Source organism: Megascapheus bottae, chromosome 7 (assembly GCF_031878675.1).
Source record: "Megascapheus bottae isolate mThoBot1 chromosome 7, mThoBot2.hap1, whole genome shotgun sequence".
In the NCBI taxonomy this organism is placed as follows: domain Eukaryota; kingdom Metazoa; phylum Chordata; class Mammalia; order Rodentia; family Geomyidae; genus Megascapheus; species Megascapheus bottae.
The window spans coordinates 58727235-58746301 of NC_143515.1; the positions used below are offsets into that span (position 1 = coordinate 58727235).

General features: G+C 38.2%; 2 protein-coding genes and 1 long non-coding RNA gene across 6 annotated transcripts in view; 1 reads left to right on the top strand and 2 right to left on the bottom strand.

Moving 5' to 3' along the window:
* LOC150060861 (regulator of microtubule dynamics protein 2-like) overlaps positions 1-19067 on the bottom strand; it is a 42636-nt gene that overhangs the window by 22338 nt on the left and 1231 nt on the right. The window contains exons 2-3 of the mRNA XM_090337131.1: positions 10730-11191; positions 211-385 (exon numbers count right to left, since the gene is read on the bottom strand). Of these exons, the coding sequence (XP_090193257.1) occupies positions 211-385; positions 10730-11175 (621 nt within the window). The 5' untranslated portion in view covers positions 11176-11191. The remainder of the gene's footprint in view (positions 1-210; positions 386-10729; positions 11192-19067) is intronic.
* On the bottom strand, positions 4334-6517 carry LOC150060862 (uncharacterized). The gene is made up of 2 exons (XM_090337129.1): positions 6375-6517; positions 4334-5556 (listed from the first exon to the last, which is right to left on the bottom strand). Exons 1-2 carry the CDS (start codon positions 6389-6391, stop codon positions 4539-4541), a joined length of 1035 nt encoding a protein of 344 aa, XP_090193255.1. The 5' UTR covers positions 6392-6517; the 3' UTR covers positions 4334-4538.
* LOC150060863 (uncharacterized) lies at positions 6527-18755 on the top strand. 4 transcript variants are annotated; one of them, XR_016536276.1, is made up of 6 exons: positions 6527-6680; positions 9410-9469; positions 12247-12386; positions 16903-17000; positions 17884-17938; positions 18531-18755. It is a non-coding gene; the product is annotated as an uncharacterized LOC150060863 (long non-coding RNA). The 4 variants fall into 4 exon arrangements; XR_016536274.1 differs by having other exon boundaries at positions 12290-12386; XR_016536277.1 differs by having other exon boundaries at positions 12290-12386; positions 18535-18755.

Genomic DNA, 19067 nt, shown 5'->3' on the forward strand with positions numbered 1-19067 from the left:
TCAAGCTATACAATTATAAGTGAAGTTCTTATATTTAAGACTTTAGATAAATATAATCAACTCTTGCATACTTTTTAAAGGCTCTAATAATTTTATAGAAAAATCCATATCACTTTATAAAGTCTGTTGATACAAGTGTTATGGTTACAAAATGAATGGGATACTATATTAGTCAAAAATAAAAAATGCAAGTATATTACTGTCACATACCTTTTCTTTGTGATCACAGAGTAGTTCAAAACTTTCCATCTTGCCAGTTTCACTCAAGCGTAAACAATCTGCCTTCTGCAGAAGGATGTCTAACTTCAGTTCCTCTACATGTGTGTTAAATGCTTTTGGCACTGGGAAATTCTGTTCTTCTGTGTCAGTATTAGCTGTCATATACCTAAAATTGCAGGAACAATTGTCATCTCCTTTGGAAGCGATACATTCACAGGCAGACAGACCCTTTAAAAAAGGTATGTCCAAAACTGTAAGGGTGTCTGCTGTCAGAGGAAAAGCTTAAGTGGGCCAACCTTGTGCAACTCCCCAGCTCCTTCAACACGAATACCTCTCTGACTTTGACTCAGGATGTCCAGTAAAACCGGTCTTGCTCCTACTTAGGACTTCTACCTTCTGGTTTTGTGTGTGTGTGTGTGTGTGTGTGTGTGTGTGTGTGTGTGTGTGTGTGTGTGTGTGTGTGTGTGTGTGTGTGTTTAATACTGTTCCTTAGACAACCATGTAACACATATCCTCACCTCTTTGTAGTCTCTGCACAAATAATATTTTCTGGGTGGCCCCATCCAGATCATGGTATTTAAAGCTGTAATTCCCACATTGCCTTCTGTTTCAATTTCCTGATATACTAGATATCCCCCTTTAACATAATATGATGTAGCATATTACTTATAATATACTATGTAATTTACTAATCTCTTACACAAGTAGTTTCACTGCAATTTTCAAGTGCCCAGAACAGAGCCTGGATATTATACACATTGGCTAAATGTTGTTGAATGGATGGTACAGAGTGATAAGAACTCTACATCACTAAAGAAAAATATGTGTATGCATATTTTGTTTATCTATAGTTGAAAATCATGCTGTATTTTAACTTTAACTTAAAATTAATGTTATCCTTCATATTGTACTATTTTTGGTGGCACCCAATGCAAACAATGTGTTGTTTTCAGTTATTTAAACCCTACCTGTTCTAAAAAGATTTTCAGGAAGTACAAAAAACATACCAAGGGCTGGGACATAGCTCAATGACAAAGGGTTTTCCTCCCACATACAAGGCTTGGGGTTCAATCCCCAGACTGAGAGAAAATGAAGTAAAAACCAAATGACAACAGCAAAATGTAAGACATATACTATAAGAACAAACTAGAAATATTGAGAAAAAATTAAAACCAAGGACAAATACAAATATGGGCAATAAAAGTCACACATTTTAGATTATCTGTACTTTTGCTATATAAGGGATACAAATATTACATCCAGTTTTCAGCAGCCAATGGAATAAGTCTCATAACTTACAGCTCCCATGACAAAAACCAAGGGTAAAACTAAGTTCCTGGGTGAACTGCTCCCAATTCCAAATATTAGGACTCAAAAGAAAACATTCTTCCAAAAATATTCTTTATTAGTAGAAACTATTTTTCCATTTGCTCAAGGCAAAAGTCTTGGAATTATTTGTCTCTTTTCTTCTTTTTTTTTTTCCCTCTCCTATGCAACATGTAGTCTATATCAAGTTCTATGTTTCAATCTAGGGAATATATCCAGAATTTAGCCATTTTTCACTTTCTCACTGTCTTATCACACTGTTCTACCCCACTAATGTCAAAATACTGCAATGGTCACCCCTTCAGGTCTCCTGGGGCTTTGATCCATGATTTGTATAGTCTTTTCTTAACATGTTAGTTATTCAGAATCTTCAAAAACGTCCATCAAATTATGTTATTCCTTTACTTAAAACCCTGCCACAGATGCCCAAATCAGAGCAAAAATCTAAAACCTTTCAACAGTCCATACATAAAGCCTCCCAAAGCCTGAACCAGTGTAAGGGTGCAGGATAAAGTCAATATACAAAATCAACTGTCTGTATTGCAAATGAACAATTCAAAGTTGAATAAAGACAATTCCATTTGTGATATGATTCAACAAAGAAATGCATGGCAACTAAAGATGAAAAGTTGTTGAAGTTAAAGACCTAATATATAAATCTTACAGTCATGGTTGAAAGGCTTAGTAATATTAGGATGCAACACTCCTAAAAACTTAATACATAGAATATGAGAAAATACTTGCAAAGCATATACTGAAAAGGAATAATAATAAAGAACAATTATAACTTGACAATAAACACCAATAATCAACTTAAAAAATGAGCAACTTGGCCAGGAGTTTGGCTTACTGGTAGAGTGCTTGCCTAGCATGCACGAAGACCCAGGTTCGATTCCTTGGTACCACATACATAGAAAACAGCTGGAAGTGGTGCTGTGGCTCAAGTGGTAGAGTTCTAGCCTTGAGAAAAGTCCAGGGATAGTGCTCAGGCCCTGAGTTCAAACCCCACAACTGGCAAAAAAAAAAAATTTAAAAAAAATGAGCAACTGTATGGGGCCAGAAATTTCACCTAGTGATAGAGTGCTTGCCTCACATGCATGAAGACTGTACCAATTCCTTGGTACCACATATAGAAAAAGCCAGAAATGGTGCTGTGGCTCAAATGGTAAAGCATTAGCCTTGAGAAAGCCCAAGGATAGTGCCCAGGCCCCGAGTTCAAGCCTCAGGACTGGCAAAAAAAATTATAGTGATAAATTTTATGTTTTGTGGGTATCATTATAAGTGAAAAGTATAAGTTTAACACATTTAAAAAGCTCTTCTTGTAAGTGGTTGAGGTACCTTGCAAAAATAGTTCACTACTTTCTTGTCCCAGAAAACCCTATAAAATCATGTAAACTGAGAAGTTCAAAACTTTGTATTCAAAGAGAAACTGATATGAAAAAACTGCTATCATATCCAAAAAGCTACTGAGGATCTGCAAGACGTCACTTTAAACAAGCATTACAATTTTGTCAGTAGACTGACGTGGGCTAAATAGCAGGATGGGACATAAGGCTGGTGGACCCAGTGGGAATTTTTATTTTATGCACTCAAAAATGCAAGCAATGCTGACTTTAAATGTTTAGGCACAGATTCTCTAGTCATTGACTATACCCATGTAAGCACGCTAACAAAGTTTGGAGTAGAATGAACCCTTAATTGCACATTCCCTATCACACTGAGAGTATCCTACTGAAAACATAACCAAATTGTTCTTAACCCATAAGAAGCTGCATAGAAAAACTTCTAGCATGGAAATGAATTAAGCCCAAAATAAATGCAAATAGAAGTAAAACAATGATTAAATTAGAAACTGAAAAAAATCATGCTAAGGAGAGGTAAGGGGGAACCAATAAATATAAAAATAACATCTAAGCCTAATGATAAAGATTGGGGAGGGGGTTAGATTAAAAGTAATGTAAATTTTCTCTCTATAAAGGCTAAGTATATCCTAACAAGTGTTTTAATTACTTACAGTCAATTTTCACTTACTTTGATAACCTATATTTATATTTTGCCTAATTAGAAACATTTAACATTTTCACTTTTAAAAGTATAGTTTAGGGAGATCAATACACACGTCTTGTATCTCCTAACTCAGAATTCTTCAATCTTCAGATTTTTCTGCAGGTAGAAGTGTGTATTAAAATTATTTAGTTAAGTCAGGCGCCAGTAGCTCATTCTTGTAATCTTACCTACGTGAGAGGGTGAAAATGAGAGGATCATAGTTGAAGGCTAGCCCAGAAAGGAACAGGTCTCTGATCCTAACAATGAAAAGCCTAAAATAGGTAGAGATTCTGGCTCAGAAGGGCCCTGGCAAGATCATATCCTAAAAATAATCAGTGAAAGACAGGGCTAAAAAGCTCAGTGGTACCTGGCCAGCAAGTGCAAGGCTCTGAGTACTACCATAAAAAATTAGTTAAAACATGTTTCCTAAAAATTCTATGTACTTCTATTAAAACACTGTTTCCTTATAATTTGATTCTTGTATTAATGGCAACATTAGTGGGCTGTTTAGCAGGAGAAAGACAGCTACTAAGGCCAATATGTATGAAAATGTGTGAACTGATCAATATAGTGCTACAGATGATGCAAGAATGGAGATCTACAGGTTAAAGTATGATGGAAGAAGGCACTACCTTCTTAAAGTAATGCATTCACAACATATACAGCAAAGCTTGATGCCATTTTCAGACAATATATTAGAAATCTGCAAGTAGCCAATCTCTAAACCTCAGTGTGAAAAATTTCTGAAACTCATGAAATCATTGTTGGCTTCCACATTCCAATAATGCCACTAAACTGAATTTCCAAACTATAGCAATTAAATTTAGACCACAATATAGGAATCCTTTTCTCTTTTCCAAATTGGTAGTGAAGCACAGGAAGAAAACTTCCAAGAGAAGCACATGGTGATGTCTTACAGGCTTCAGAGTGTGACAAATGGAAGGCATCTATTTGTGAGTTGCTATTCCAAGACAAGATAAAAGTCTAAGAGACCTTGTTTCAGAAACTTCAGTAGATGAAGGGTTGTCTTCATCCTCAGGTAAGTCAGCTAAGTTTTCTTCTTCAATGAAGTTTGAGTCAATATTATTTTGACCTTGAATAAAGCTATTGGCATTTTCTTTAGAGAATCCAACATTATGGAAGGCAGGGTGAGTTATATTTTCAGAGGACTGCTGAATCCCAGCTGAAGAATAACTTGCAGTATGATTTTGAAACCCGGAATGAAGGTAATCTTTTGCATCTTTTTTAAATAATAGACTACTTTCTTGCCTATCAACAGCAAATCTATTTGCTTGATTGGAGGAGGACACAACAGTTGGAAGAGCAAATGAAGATGCCATGCTTTGTGTAAGGAAGGTTCTGTCTATGGAGCTCCGACGGATTGCAGTGGGAGCTTTTGCATCAAAACTCATGACATGCTTAGGGACATATTCATGGTCAGAGAAACTTTTTTGTTTTGGAATATCGGGATTACTTGGGATTTTAGAGAAGAGCTCAATTTCATTTAGATTCAATAGATCCTGATTACTTGATTGAGAATCAAAAAGAATGGAACTCTTGTAGCAGGAAACTATACTTAGTCTACGGGAAGAAAATCGTCTTCCGGATTTGACAGTGTCAAAAATGTCTGAGGGAGATTTTTTATCATTGTAGTTTATGTCTTCTTGAGTATCAAAGTTAGCTCTACTTTGTTGCCGAGAAAGGGAAGAATGGTTTTTACGAAATTTAGCCAATAAAGATTGTCGTTTTTCAGAGAAATATGAAGGGGTACATGCATTTGGTATAGAAGAGAGTTTTCTACTTCTTTTCGGTGAGTGGCTTTTATATGCTGCAGAAGGATGAGATGTTAAAAAACCAAAAGATATAGTTGGTTGTGGAATGCAGGACGATTCATGATGGTCGACTTCTGAAGTGACTTGATCTTCAGTATGCTCTGATTGGAAGGTCTGGTCCTCTTTGTAGCAGCTAGAGTGAAAGAACATGCAAGTGAGCAAAAAAAAATTTTTTTTAAAGGAAGTAGAAAGGAGACCTGCCAAGACTCCTAATGAATAACATCCATCTTATTGCCTACAGAGTAGCTGAAGCTGAGAGCCCCAGAGATGCATCCAAAAGAATGCATGTGTAGGATATATAGGTAGATTATCTCAATCTCCTTATAACATCTGCTCACTGTGTTAAAGCTTGGGGAAGGAAGTTGAATCACTTAGAAAAGCAAACCAAAAGAAAGACAAAGGGAAACACAGGAGAAGATATCAGAGCTAAAGAACCTCAGAAAAACAGAATTTCCAGGTTTAAAGTTAATACACCATAATTATCTACGTGAAACTATTAAATTATTATATATAACAGACAACTATACTCATTCAGTTTACTAATGAAATTTTAAAATATTAACCATGAGTCAAGAGGAATCTCTCTGGGGAGGATGTTCCAACAAAATATCCAGGCTATTCTATATACCCATTTTTTATAGGAAATAAGAAAGCAGTAAAGCTTAGCTTATGAATATTTTCAGTGTTCTTTACCATATGAGGCACAAAACACAAGAAGTGTTTTTTGTTGTTGTTGTTGCTGTTTTATTTTGTTTTACCAGTCCTGGGGCTTGAACTCAGGGCCTGGCATTCTCAAGGCTAGAGCTCCACCACTTGAGCCACACTACTAGTTCCAGCTTTTTCTGTGTATACGGTCTTGAGGAATTGAACCTGGATCTTTGTGCATGCTAGGCAAGCACTCTGCCACTAGGCCAAACTCCTGGTCCTGTTGTTTTATTTTGAAACACTTACCTTAAGCATTTTCCCATATTTAATTAAATCTAAAGTTACTCTTCCCTTCCCTTCTAGGCCATCATCTTTAAACTGTAAAATGCCCTGTGTAGGTGGAACAGGTCAGAAGACTGAATACTTATGCTACATGTGGAATTAACATGGCAACGACCCAGAATGTGATGATAGCAGACTCTAGAATCTAATGACATCAGTTTAGAATAAAATTGTTTTGTGGCTCACCTTTCTGAAAAGCTGCAATTCATGTGGTGGTGGAATGCAGATTCTGACTTCAATACATTCAAGAAGTTAGCCAACAAATCAAAGGTAAAAAGAAAAAATCCCACTGGATGAGGGGCAGTAACATGAATGATAATTGCTGTTATTTCCTTAGGAGTGTCTTTCCTTTTTGAACCAGAAGTTTCATTCATTCATCTTTTACTTGAATGTTCTTGATCTCAGGTTTTTATATCCTCTAGTGACATGGAAGAGGACTGTTACAGACTTTGGTTTAAAGATTTTGAAATGAAGAGAAAAATTTAGTAACAAGCATTATTTCCTACCCCTCTACCCCAACAGCTTTCTCCACTTTCTCCACAATGATAATAATGTATGCCATCTGATTGTCAAGGCTACACGCACAGATTGTGGAGACCTTCTATGCCACGCACAGATTGTGGAGACCTTCTATGCCACTCTTCTTTATCTTATACTTAACTAATGATGAGATTAACAAAATTATGAGACAATAATAACTATTTCCCTTTCCCAACCCAATACCTAAAATTAATGAAATATTTTTCTATATCTATTCTAAGGCATTTGTTCCATTTGATTCATTTCCTTATTGAGGAAACAACTTTTTTTTTTGTGGGTCATGGGCCCGGGTGCTGTCCCTGAGCTCTTCAGCTTAAGGCCACCACCCTACCCCTGGGCCTAGGCGTTGTCCCTGAGCTCTCCAGCTCAAGGCTACCGCCCTACCCCTGGAGCCACAGCCCCACTTCTAATTTTTTAGTGATTAACTGGAAATAAAGAGTCTCAGGTCTTATTGTGCCCAGGCTGGCTTTGAACTGTGATCCTCAGATCTCAGCCTCCTGAGTAGCTAGGATTACAGGTGTGAGCCACCATGTCCAGCAGAAACAACTTATTTTTAAATAATTTATTACAGATTAGGTGCAATATAAAGCATCTTCAGCATCATCCCACTTCAGACAAAGCAATATTAAGACATGCATTGTTAACTACATTTTCAGACAAATCCAGGTGTAAAGCACTGATTGACACAGCTTGTTAAAAGCTGAAGAGCTAGGATAAGAGTGAGTCTAAATTGAAACCCTGTGGTTCCTTGGGTTCGGTCACACTTTTGTCCTTTGGTTCTTTTTCTATGTTGAGTAATAGTTTGTCTTCTTTTGCAAGTTCATTCAGCTCCACCCACTGTCGTACTGGTTTTAGAAGGCTATGTGGTATGCTCTCTTTTCCTCTTCCCACATTCTAGATTTTGCTTGTGCAGTGATATCCTTTCTTACAGCATCTGGGTTTTGCACACATACTGCTGGGATGCTCAGCACATAAACAAGCTTCCCTGAGGAAATGCTTCCCTCACCCTGTAGCAGTCTCCTTTCGTAGACTACAGTTGGATGAGTCTCATGCAGGCTTCAAGCTTCAAGTGCCTTCAAGCTCTCAGCAGGCTGTTCTCAAGAGGCTCTAGTGGTACTTAGCATGTGTTGCTTTATCTTTGGTCCTTGGGGCTCTGTTTAAAAGACACTTAGAGCAAATCTCTTTAACATATGGTTACTTAAAAAGTTAAATGTGTCAAACTTTGTTTTTTCACAGCAAACCAAAAGTCCAGACAGTGTATGACACAGAATAGACACACATTCGATGAATAAAAGGGACTTCAACTGATTAGTGATATCCTTTTTCTCTTGTCTGTCTCTCTGTACCAGTCCTGGAACTTGAACTCAGGGTCTGGGTTCTGTCCCTGAAGTTTTTAATTTTTGTTCAAGACTAGTGCTCTACCACTTGAACCATGGCTCCTCTTCTGGCTTTTTGATGGTTAACTGGAGATAAGGATCTTATGGACCTTCCTGCCCAGGCTGGATTTGAATCATGATCCTTAGATCTCAGCCTCCTGAGTAGTTAGGATTACAGGCATGAGCCACTGAAATACAAGCTTTCTTTTTTGTTTTTAAAGAGACTCATGGAAGAGAAGAGCTATTAGCAATTATACTATGAGGAAATACTCAATCTTTCTAGTAAGAAATTGAAATTTCCAGGTGCCAAGGGCTCAAACCTACAACCCTAGCTACTCAGCGGAGCAGAAAGTCTACAGAGGGTTTTTTTTTCTTTTTGCCAGTCAGGGGGATTGAACTCAGGGCCTGAGCACTGTCTTCGGACATTTTTTTTCCCTCAAGGCTAGAGCTCTACCACTTGAGCCACAGCGCCACTTCCACTTCTTTCTATGTATGTGGTACTGAGGAATCGAACCCAGGCCTTTGTGCATGCTAGGCAAGCACTCTATGACTAGGCCAAATTCCTGGCCAGTTTTTTTTTTTTAATCTCCAACTAATCATCAGAAAAAGCTGGATTGGAGGCATGACTCAAGTGGTAGAGGGTCAATGTGATAAAAAACAAAAAAAGCAAGGGCATGAAACCCTGTAATACTGACACTGGGAAAAAAAAGAAAAAAAAGAAATGCAAATTGGAAATTAATAAATAATCTCTATTTTGTTGGCTAAAATTTAATTTGTATGATAACATAAGAATTTTCTTACACAAGTGCATCTTTCACTAGACACTATGTTGAGAATGAACTACATAACTTGTGGGTAAAGACAGGAGGGAAAAATTGGGTAACAGCAAAGGAAGGGGTAACAGTATCTAAAAACAAATGTACTCATTACCTTACCTATGTAACTGTAGCCCTTCTGGATATCACCTTTATAATAACAATAAAAAATAAAAATAAAAAAAGAATTCTCTTACATTGATCATACTTTTGAAGTATGATTTAGTAACATATATTATGGTTTGGATATTAAATGTCTCTCAAATAGGTGCACGAATGGAAGATTTTGCAACTGATGGTGTTACTTTGGGAGACTGTAGAAACTTTAGTAAGTAGGGAATAGTTGGAGAAAGTATATCACTGAAAGCTTATTCCTAGAGAATTGTGTCTTATCCCTGGAGTTCATATTTAAAAAGATGCTTAATGGGCCCCGGAGTTTGGCCTAGTGGTAGAGTGCTTGCCTAGCATGCACGAAGACCCGGGTTCAATCCTAGGTACCACATATATAGAAAAAAAAGCCAGAAGTGGTGCCGAGGCTCAAGTGGTAGAGCTCTAGCTTTGAGAAAGTCCAAGGACAGTGCTCAGCCCTGAGCTCAAATTGGCAAATATATATACATATATATATATATATATATATATATGATGCTTAACAATTCCAGTTCTAGCAGTGATCTCTAAGACTTATGAACAAGTACTTACATTTCTTTATCTATGCAATTACCCTTTTATCCTTACTCTATATTATAGATTTCTTTTCTCCAAATTCCTCCTCCTAATTTCATGGCAACTCTGCAAATGATCATTCATGAAAGTAATATTAACTACTCTGTCCTAGGCATTAGGAATCTCATATTGAAGATAACAGTTCTTGCCTTCGTATGTTCACTAGTTCCTTTATTTTTTTAACTAGCCTATCTTGCTTTTCAAAAACTACTAGTCAAACACAATTTCTTAGTTCATACAATGTTTTTACATGAAAAAATTATGTGTCCTTTGTGATAGAATTCAATGAATTAACCATATATGTTTGAGACATATATTCTCAAATCTTTTGAGGCCTGCACTAAAATTTAGTATCTACTAACCCCAAGTAGCTATTTAAATTCACTTATGATTAAGTAAAACTCTAATTGCAATGAAATAGAATAGTAAAACATTCACTTCCTCAGTTGTACCATCCATATTTTCAGTGCTTAAGAGCCAGCCAAAGTTGGTTAGTAAGTACTATACTAAGATGACATTTATGTTGCCTATTTCCATCAGCATAGTAAATTCTGTTTGACAGTATTGGTTTAGGGAGTTCTTATATAAGAGGTCATATAGTGATCACATAAAAATAATTATTAATTTTGGTAATTAGTGACTGTCTTTGCAATAATCATATAATAACATTACCACTCACTAATATTTCCTCTACTAATATGGTCTAAATAATCTAGCACAGATGATTCTGAGTATGATCTGATTATCATCTAAATCAAAATAATTACTTTCATTTCTTGGTCATAGCAAAATATACATAATGAGTCTAAATAATAGCAATAATGCAAGAAATAAGCAATTCCACGTGGAAAATAAGGAAACTTACCCTCCTTCACTTTCTGCTTCCTCTGAACTATTACTTGTTGCTGATGTTTGAACGGCTGTGGGCTTTCTCTTTCTAGCTCTGTGCTGAGGGCTTGTCTTATGAGCTGTTATCTTCCCTCCAAGTTCATCTTGTATATATTCTTCCAACTTTGGGATAGTTTCTTTAAGAAATCTGATATCCTCCTTGAGTTCTTCCACATTTGTCAGCAATTCATTGAGTTTTTCCAGAATTTGAAGCTGCCTTTTTTGGAAGATCATTATTGTTCCTGTGTCACTGCACATTTCATCTTGAACTATTACAGAATCAAATGAATTCCCCAGAGAAAGAAATGTAGGTAAACTCATTGCTGTTCTTGGCTTACGGACCTTGTAGTACCACAAAATCAGCAGTCCAGCAGTACCCACCATGACGCCAAGTATTAGTCCTTTGTATGTGGAATGAGGCATGTCTTGTCTTTCGTTTCTAAAATCAAAAGCATAAATGTAAGTGAATTTTTTTCTGGACTTTGTCCAAGAAAAATATTAGTGTCTTTGTCAATTAATAAAAGCGAAGTTTAACCTGATAAATTGTAAGCTACAGTCTATTATAAGTCAGCCCTCTATCACCATTCAGTGGCAATAGTTTAAGGATATTAAAGAAGTGCAGTGTAAAACATCAACTTTTAATTCAGCCTGTATTCCACATGCCACCTAATCTGAAATTTATGTTTACAAAGTGAGAATTAAAGCCAAAAGTATCATTATAAATATCTGAGAAAATGCTTTAAGATTTAAAATTATTCTCAACTTTCTCTGATGTTTTGTACACAATTAATATGCTAGATTTCTTGGCCTTACTAAGTCTTCAGTATTAAGCTGAAGCAAATAGAAGTTCTGAGTTGAAAAATAAAATATACAAAAATCCTTTTTACTAAGTTTGATTAACAGTAGAAAATGACTGGTGAGCAACCAAACATCACTGAATTTATAGATACTGTAATAAAAATCATCCAAAATGAAGCATGCAGAGGAAAATACAAAATAAGCATTGCCTATAAGGCAGTACTAAGCAGTCTAAAAGTACATAAAGTTAGAAGGAAAAGCAGTGACCAAAACATCCCCAAATTTAACAAAAAATATAAAGCCACATATATAAGAAAGTAAACATAAGTGAGACAGAATAAGAAAACTAACCAAGATATAATACTATTAGGTCCAACAAAAATTAGTGATAAAGAGAACATCTTTAAAGAAGCCAGAAAAAAAGAGGACCATTATGGCATAGAGAAGGAGAAGGTTAGAGTAGGTGGTCTCAGGGGACTTAGTCAAGCAAGAAAATAATGGAGTGACATTTTGAAAAGCTTGGAAGAAACATTCCACTTTAGTTTCTGTACCCAGTGAAGGTAAAATAATCATTTCTATTTTAGATTTTTAAAAAATACTGACGATTCATTACCAATGCACATGTAGTATCAGAAATGTTAACAGTGTTTTTCAAGCAGATGGCAAATGATAACAATTAGAAATTTGGACACACAGGTAAAGACCAGTATCTTCTGTTCTTCCTGAAATTTTCTCCAAGATAGGCTAACAAGGCGCTGCTACCTAGGATACTAAGAAAAGGAAAAGAAACAAGTACTATAATTCGCACAGGTTCCTAACTGGAGGAAAATACACAGGTAAATATAAAATTTTTCTCATTTTAAAATCTCTTTGTAAAGTATTTGTTTGATAAAGATGTTAACAACATACCACAGGGTTTATAACATATGTAGAAAAAGGATGACAATAGTCCAAAGCATGAGGAGGGAAAGATGAAAGTATATACACTCAAGGATTAGCTCACACCGTTTTCCCAGGTGCATTCAAGTTACCAGGCAAGCCACCAAAGATAAGTGTGGCCTGCCTCACTCCAGCAGGGCAATTTACCTGGCAGTAAACATCGCATCAGGAGCCCCACCTCCCTTGACCCAATGGCTTTTGCAGTAACTTCTACCGGCTGTTCAGACCTCATAAAACACAAGGTCCTGTCCCAGCTCAGATGCACAACTCCCAGTCCCATCTGTGTCTCTTGCTGTTTCTCAATAAACAGTCCTCGCCTGTTGAGGATCTTAGTCTGGCCTATTCCTTTTCTGTTCTCCATTTTCCTACCATTTGGTACTGAGACCCAGGAGAGGATAGCATCAGGAATAACTGGGTCCCCTCCACCCGCCTCCTGGCCACCTCTTCATCAAGACTTTTACCTTCTCTTCTCAAGACTTTTGCCTCTGGAAGCAGGCAGAGCCCACGGAGCTTAACCAGCCGCCTGACACGACCTTTGCCTATGTAAGTGGTGCAAACCCCGTGGCTGGCCACTCCCATGGCTTGAGGTATCATTGGTGATCTGTGTAAAAGTGCTTATCTCTCTCCTGGAGGCGCTTTACCTTTTGACTGAGTCCACCCACCATCCCACAGCAGCTGGGTCCAAGCGGGAGGTGCCACGACCCAGATCCCAGGGTCGAGGAGGAGTCTCTCCTTCCCTCCTGTCCTGTCTGTTGGGGGTCCCTGGAGACTCCAGGGGTCTCTCTCATTTGCTGGCTCTCATACCCTTTAATTAGGACTTTGGGGATGCCCTCTCCTTATTATCGGGATTCATCCGTGTACCTTCCCAAAGCCGGGGGAATGCCTAGAGCAGCAGGGCAGTCCCCGCAGTCCTAACCAAACTTTCCAAATTGTCTCCCAGAGACATTCCTTTGGCTAACCAGGAGTCTAATCTTAAGGCTACTGGGCTGAATGATTTGGAGTCAGAGATTCTGTTTGTCTACCAAAATCTAGCCTACTACCATGTAAACAATGGCCAAGATTGGCCTCAGTTTGAAAGCTTTGATTTTACTCTTACTCATTTAAAACCATTCTCCAACGAAATGTAAGGAATCCAAGGTCCCCTACACCCAAGTCCTCCTCTTCCTCCACTCCAGAGACCTCTCTGCTCACCTGGTCTTGCTTACCAAGTCCTCCTTTACCTACACTGCAGAAATCTCTGCTTGTCCTGTTCTGTCCATCAAGTCCTTCTCTGACCTCTACTCCAAGGGGCCCTCCTCTCCTACTCTCCTGCTCTGCTCACCAAGTCCTTTTCTTTGCACTGTAGCAAGTTCTATCTCTCTCTCCGATGACCCTCAGACTGGAAGTCATTTACCATCACATCCCCCTATTCCTGCTAACAGACCTTTGGCTTGTACCCTTGAGAGCAAGGCAGGATCCCAGGGACCCCCTTTAGGTTCCTTCTTAAAGGCTAACTGTCCTGGCTCAGCAGTTCCACAAGCCCAAATTTCTTCTCCATCTTGCTGTTGTGACTACATTCCTCCTTTCTCCGTTGTAAAAGTTGTCTGTCTGCTCCAAGCCCGGGAGCAGATGGCACAGCACAAACAAACATCCATTTTGCCTTCTGGACTCGGACACTAATCCATTCCTTTTCTCTTTCCTGAGCCTATTCACTTCAAAATCTGGATTCTTAATTTCTTCCTTAAGGCAAACTCCTCTATCAGGTTGCTATAGGCCCTAAGGAAAAACCACTATCTCCCCCAATTCACTGCATATCCTGCACATCCACCTAGAAAGGGACAAAGACCATGAGGTGAGAATTCATGTGACCTTCACTGGCCCTCCAAGCTTTGCCAAAATTTTCTATTCTTATTATCAGTGTTCATTTAAGCATGGAGATTCTGTTGAATTCTCTTTGTTGATGGCTAAATCTTATTTTTATTTTTATTTTGTTTAGTATTGCCCATCTTCTAACATAGCACGTGGTTCTATCGCATAGTGGACAAAAATGTCTTTTGCCATTTTGTTACTGAAATTCAAAAAAATTTACAGCCACATTCAACACAATCTCATTGTAAAAACTGTTATCTGATCATGGTGTACTGATATTTCCTGAAATTTATTTTCCTTGGCTGCAACTGTAAATCTCATGTCAAAAGAGTTCATTACTAAATGTGCTTTGTTCAATGGAAACATCTTTATCAAGGAAAGTAATTGTACATTCTTAAGTTTGTCACACAAAACTAAGTGGCAACTAAACCAAAGTTCACTTAAATGTTTCATTTACATGAAAGTCCTTCAAATGAACATCTTTCAACTTAAGTGCCATTTTCCACTGTTTAGTGTCAGTTTGCTGTGTCCAGTTAAAACCTAACTAGACTGTTTAATCAGTTGTTTTTTTAAACACTCTCATGTTTACTGAGTTGGTCATGATAGAATTTACCCTCAGACTCACAGAGGGACAGGTGACAAGAGGAACAGGGACAAGTTCATCAGATTTAACTTTGAGTCTTAGCCCTGCTTAACAGCTTTTTTTTTGGCAGTTTGGGGCTTGAGCTCAGGGCCTGAGTGCTGTCCTTGGGCTTTCTCAAGGCTAGAGCTCTATCACTTGAGCCACAGAACCATTTCCAGCTTTTTCTATGTATGTGGTTCTGAGGAATCGAACCCAGGTCTTCATGCACGCTAGGCACTCTACCATTAGGCCAAACTCCCAAGCTTAAAAGCTTGGGATCTCCTTGTTGCTTGAATTAGGAATAAAGGGAGCACAGGCTCTATAACCTTACTGGGATATGTCATCCCAGCAAGAAGTCTCTCAGATCCACCTGGACAGTCCTGGTGACTAGGCACCACACAGAGGCAGTTAGGAAGACTTCTCAGCTAAGAAGGGATTGTGTCAGATCCTGAATAGAATCACTTTATGCTTATCCTGAGCTGCGGGATCAAAAGAAAATAGCTCATAAGCATGCCTATCTAATACTTGCATTCGTGCCTTTGTTACCTGCTCTTTCTATTTCCCATCCATACTATGTAGTCCAGACATCTATAATCCGGTTACATGGAAATACCTCCTTCTCTGGAATAGGCCATAACTGGGATTACGCTCCAAATGGAACTTTTCTGGCATGGGCCAAGGGAGTGTATTCCTGTCATTCATATCAACTAGTCCTGATACCTTGTTTGCCTGATCTCACCTTTTTCAAGTTTCTCCTTAACAGGATAACAGCCTTCACTCAGGATACTACCTGGGAGCACATCAAGGCCATTCTATTACCTGAGGCTTTGCTTGTACTTGCCCTGCCCTGCTCAGAGCAGACCTTGACCCTAAACACCCCAGCCCCAGTGACTCGATGCCCCCATGTCAGCAAGAAGTCGCCAGAAAAGACCACAAAGCCCTTCAACCTTTTATACTTCTTCAGGGTTTCAAATGATGGGAATCTGCTTTTTCTCATAACTCCATGTTGCGCCCCTCTAGGCCCATTCTTTTTATGTACCCAAAGAGGACATGACTCTCCCCTCATTTTTGCCAGTCCTGGGCCTTGAACTCAGGGCCTGAGCACTGTCCTTGGGCTTTCTCAAGGCTAGAACTCTACCACATGAGCCACAGCACCATTTCTGTCTTTTTCTATGTATGTAGTATCGAGGAATCAAACCCAGGTCTTCATGTATGCTAGGCAAGCACTCTACCACTAGGCCAAACTCTCGGACCCTAGGTACATTCTTTCTATGTATTCAAAGATGGAATAGGGAGGATTGACTCCCACTGTGTTTTCTCAGGTGCATTAAAGATACCAGGCAAGCCACCAAAAATAAATATAGACTGCCTTACTCCAGCCGGGAAATTTACCTAAGCCTGGCTGTAAACATCTCATCATGGGCCCACCTCCCTGGACCCAATGGCTTTTACATTAACTTCTGCTCCCTGTTCAGACCTCATAAAACACAAGGTCCTGTCCCAGCTCGGATGTACAACCTCCAAACCCGAGGGAAGGTCTGTGCCCCTCACTGTTTCTCAATAAACAGTCCTCACCTGTTGATGATCGTGTCCAGCCTATTGTCTTTGTTTTCCTCCATTTTCCTAACATATACTACTTATGGCTCATATTTAGAGAACAGTAATGATATTAACTTAAAGATGCATAATTGTAAACCTGAGTAACCATTAAAAAAAAAGAAAAAAAAAGGCCCTAGAGTAACCACTAAACATAAAAATTGTAGATCAACCAGGAGAGTAGATACAAATGGAATACTGAAATTATTCACTTAGGCCAAAAGAAGGTAGAAAGAACAGATGAACAAATAGAAACTGAAGGGAAAAAAGAGCAATGATGCCATAGGAGAACTAGTACCAAAGGATCAATAATAGCATTTTTGTTTGCCAACAAAAATCCAATTCAGGAAAAATCTGATGAAGTAGAAGAAAGATTAGAACACTGTACAGCAATAAACTGGAGAAGGCAAAGGTGATGGACTTCGGTGCACAAGAGATAAGCCGGGTGAGAATACAAACCATTCATTCATTGTAATGAAAGGGCAGTTGTGCGAACAGTCAGGCAGGTAGGTAGACACTGTGGTAGGAGTTTAAGAAAGTTCTCTTTGTATCTTGTGCTAAATAGGAAGACAACACCTGTGAGAACTGGAACAAAAATACTGGAAAGTGATATATTGGATATATTTGTATTTGGTTATTTGAAATTGGATAGGGAAGGGGGGAAAACAAGATGAGGGATGGGGGTGGGGGGAGGGAAATGGGGTCCAAGACAGGTGGAAGGGTATCAATGTATGTGAATTAATGCACCTTCTGTCTGGGTTACTTCTATTAATTACAATAAAAAACATATGAAAAAAATACTGGAAAGATGGAAATTCCAAATGGCGTTTCATACCTGAAATTTGGCTTCTCAGAGCTTATATTCTAAGATTCTATATCTTCTGCCAAAGCATTATTTTTCCACACATGATACCTAGGCAACTGAATGCAAATTTCAAATGTTCTGAAACAATATGCATCAAAATCTATTGCTGAGAAGTCTGCTTAAAAGAATGCTTCTCTTTAGATTCCTATTATCCTACACTATATGTAGGAATTGAAGGTATTATCCTACTTGGATGCTCTAATTCATTGCAGACTGAATTGTTAATGAGAAGGACTGCTGGTAAAATAATCTATAAATTATCTCAGATGTAGATGAAGTCTTTGAGAGGTTAACAATCACTTCCAAACCTAGGATTACAGAGCAAGCCTTGGGGTTTAATCTGGCTTGCCTGACCTTGGGTATTTTGCCTGGGATTGATTTTTTTTAACTAAAAAAAATAATTTTACTGATTGGAGAACTGAGAACTGTAAATCTAACCATGTGCCCACTTGCACCCATATAGGAAATATGTCAGAAGCAGATTCCAACCCATCTATAAATTCAAGCTGAAGTTTTAGGTAATTATTGAGTGGTTTAATTTTATTTCCACAAACCATTATTTCACAAAACTAAATTATCTTGAGATTACTATACACACAAAAAAAGTTACCATTGCCTACAACTTACATTTGTATTGCAGCTAATAATCATTTAAATTTGATCATCTTGAGGTTTTTTTCCCCTCCCCACCTCATTGGTTTTGATTGATAAAAACATTAGGACAGGGGTATAGCTCCATGGTAGAGGTATATCCTTCAGCATGTGTGAAGTCTACAGCTAGATCCCTAGCAACACACATACACACACACACACACACACACACACGCACATATATGAGATTAATGTAAGATGCCATTTGGTAATGTAGACATCTAACAAAAATCTACCTATATAGAATGCTTTGTTTCTTTGTCCCATTCTTACTAGGTGCCAGCCTAGAATTTCATATATGTTACATAGCCTGGTTTGAAAATATTCATCTATTAAACAAATGCAAAAGCTATTTTGGAGAAAAAACTATCTCTGAGGCAGAATCAGGTTTAAACATGTGAGAAATGAACTTTGGTCATTCTTTAGGAATTTATAACAGCTCTACATTATCTTTTGGAGGTAGGTCAAGATGATTTTGCAGAGAAGCAAGCTTCACACAGCTATCAACTTATTTACGCAGGGGGTTATCCAAGGACGAAGTGAGAAGTTTCCCTGGTCACCTTCTAACTCCCTTGATGCATTCAGCTGCATTTGGAAGAATCAAGCATCAACAAGGACACAAAGAATGCTGACAGAGCAGAGATGTTCCAACATGAAATAAGACTTTAGAACTATGAAAATTAACGGGGGGAGGAGAGGATCACAATCACTAGCTCAAGCTATTTGAATGTTTTTGTTTTTTTTTTTTGCCAGCCCTGGGCTTGAGCTCAGGGTCTGAGCACTGTCCTTGGACTTTGTCAAGGCCAGAGCTCTACCAGTTGAGCCTCAGCAACACTTCCGGCTTTTTTCTATGTATGTGGTACCGAGGAATCGAACCCGGGTCTTCATGCATGCTAGGCAAGCACTTTAACCACTAGGCCAAACTCCCGGCCCACTATTTGAATGTTCTATCAGTACAAAATGAAGGTGTTTTCCTGCCAATAATTTGAAAAGTGA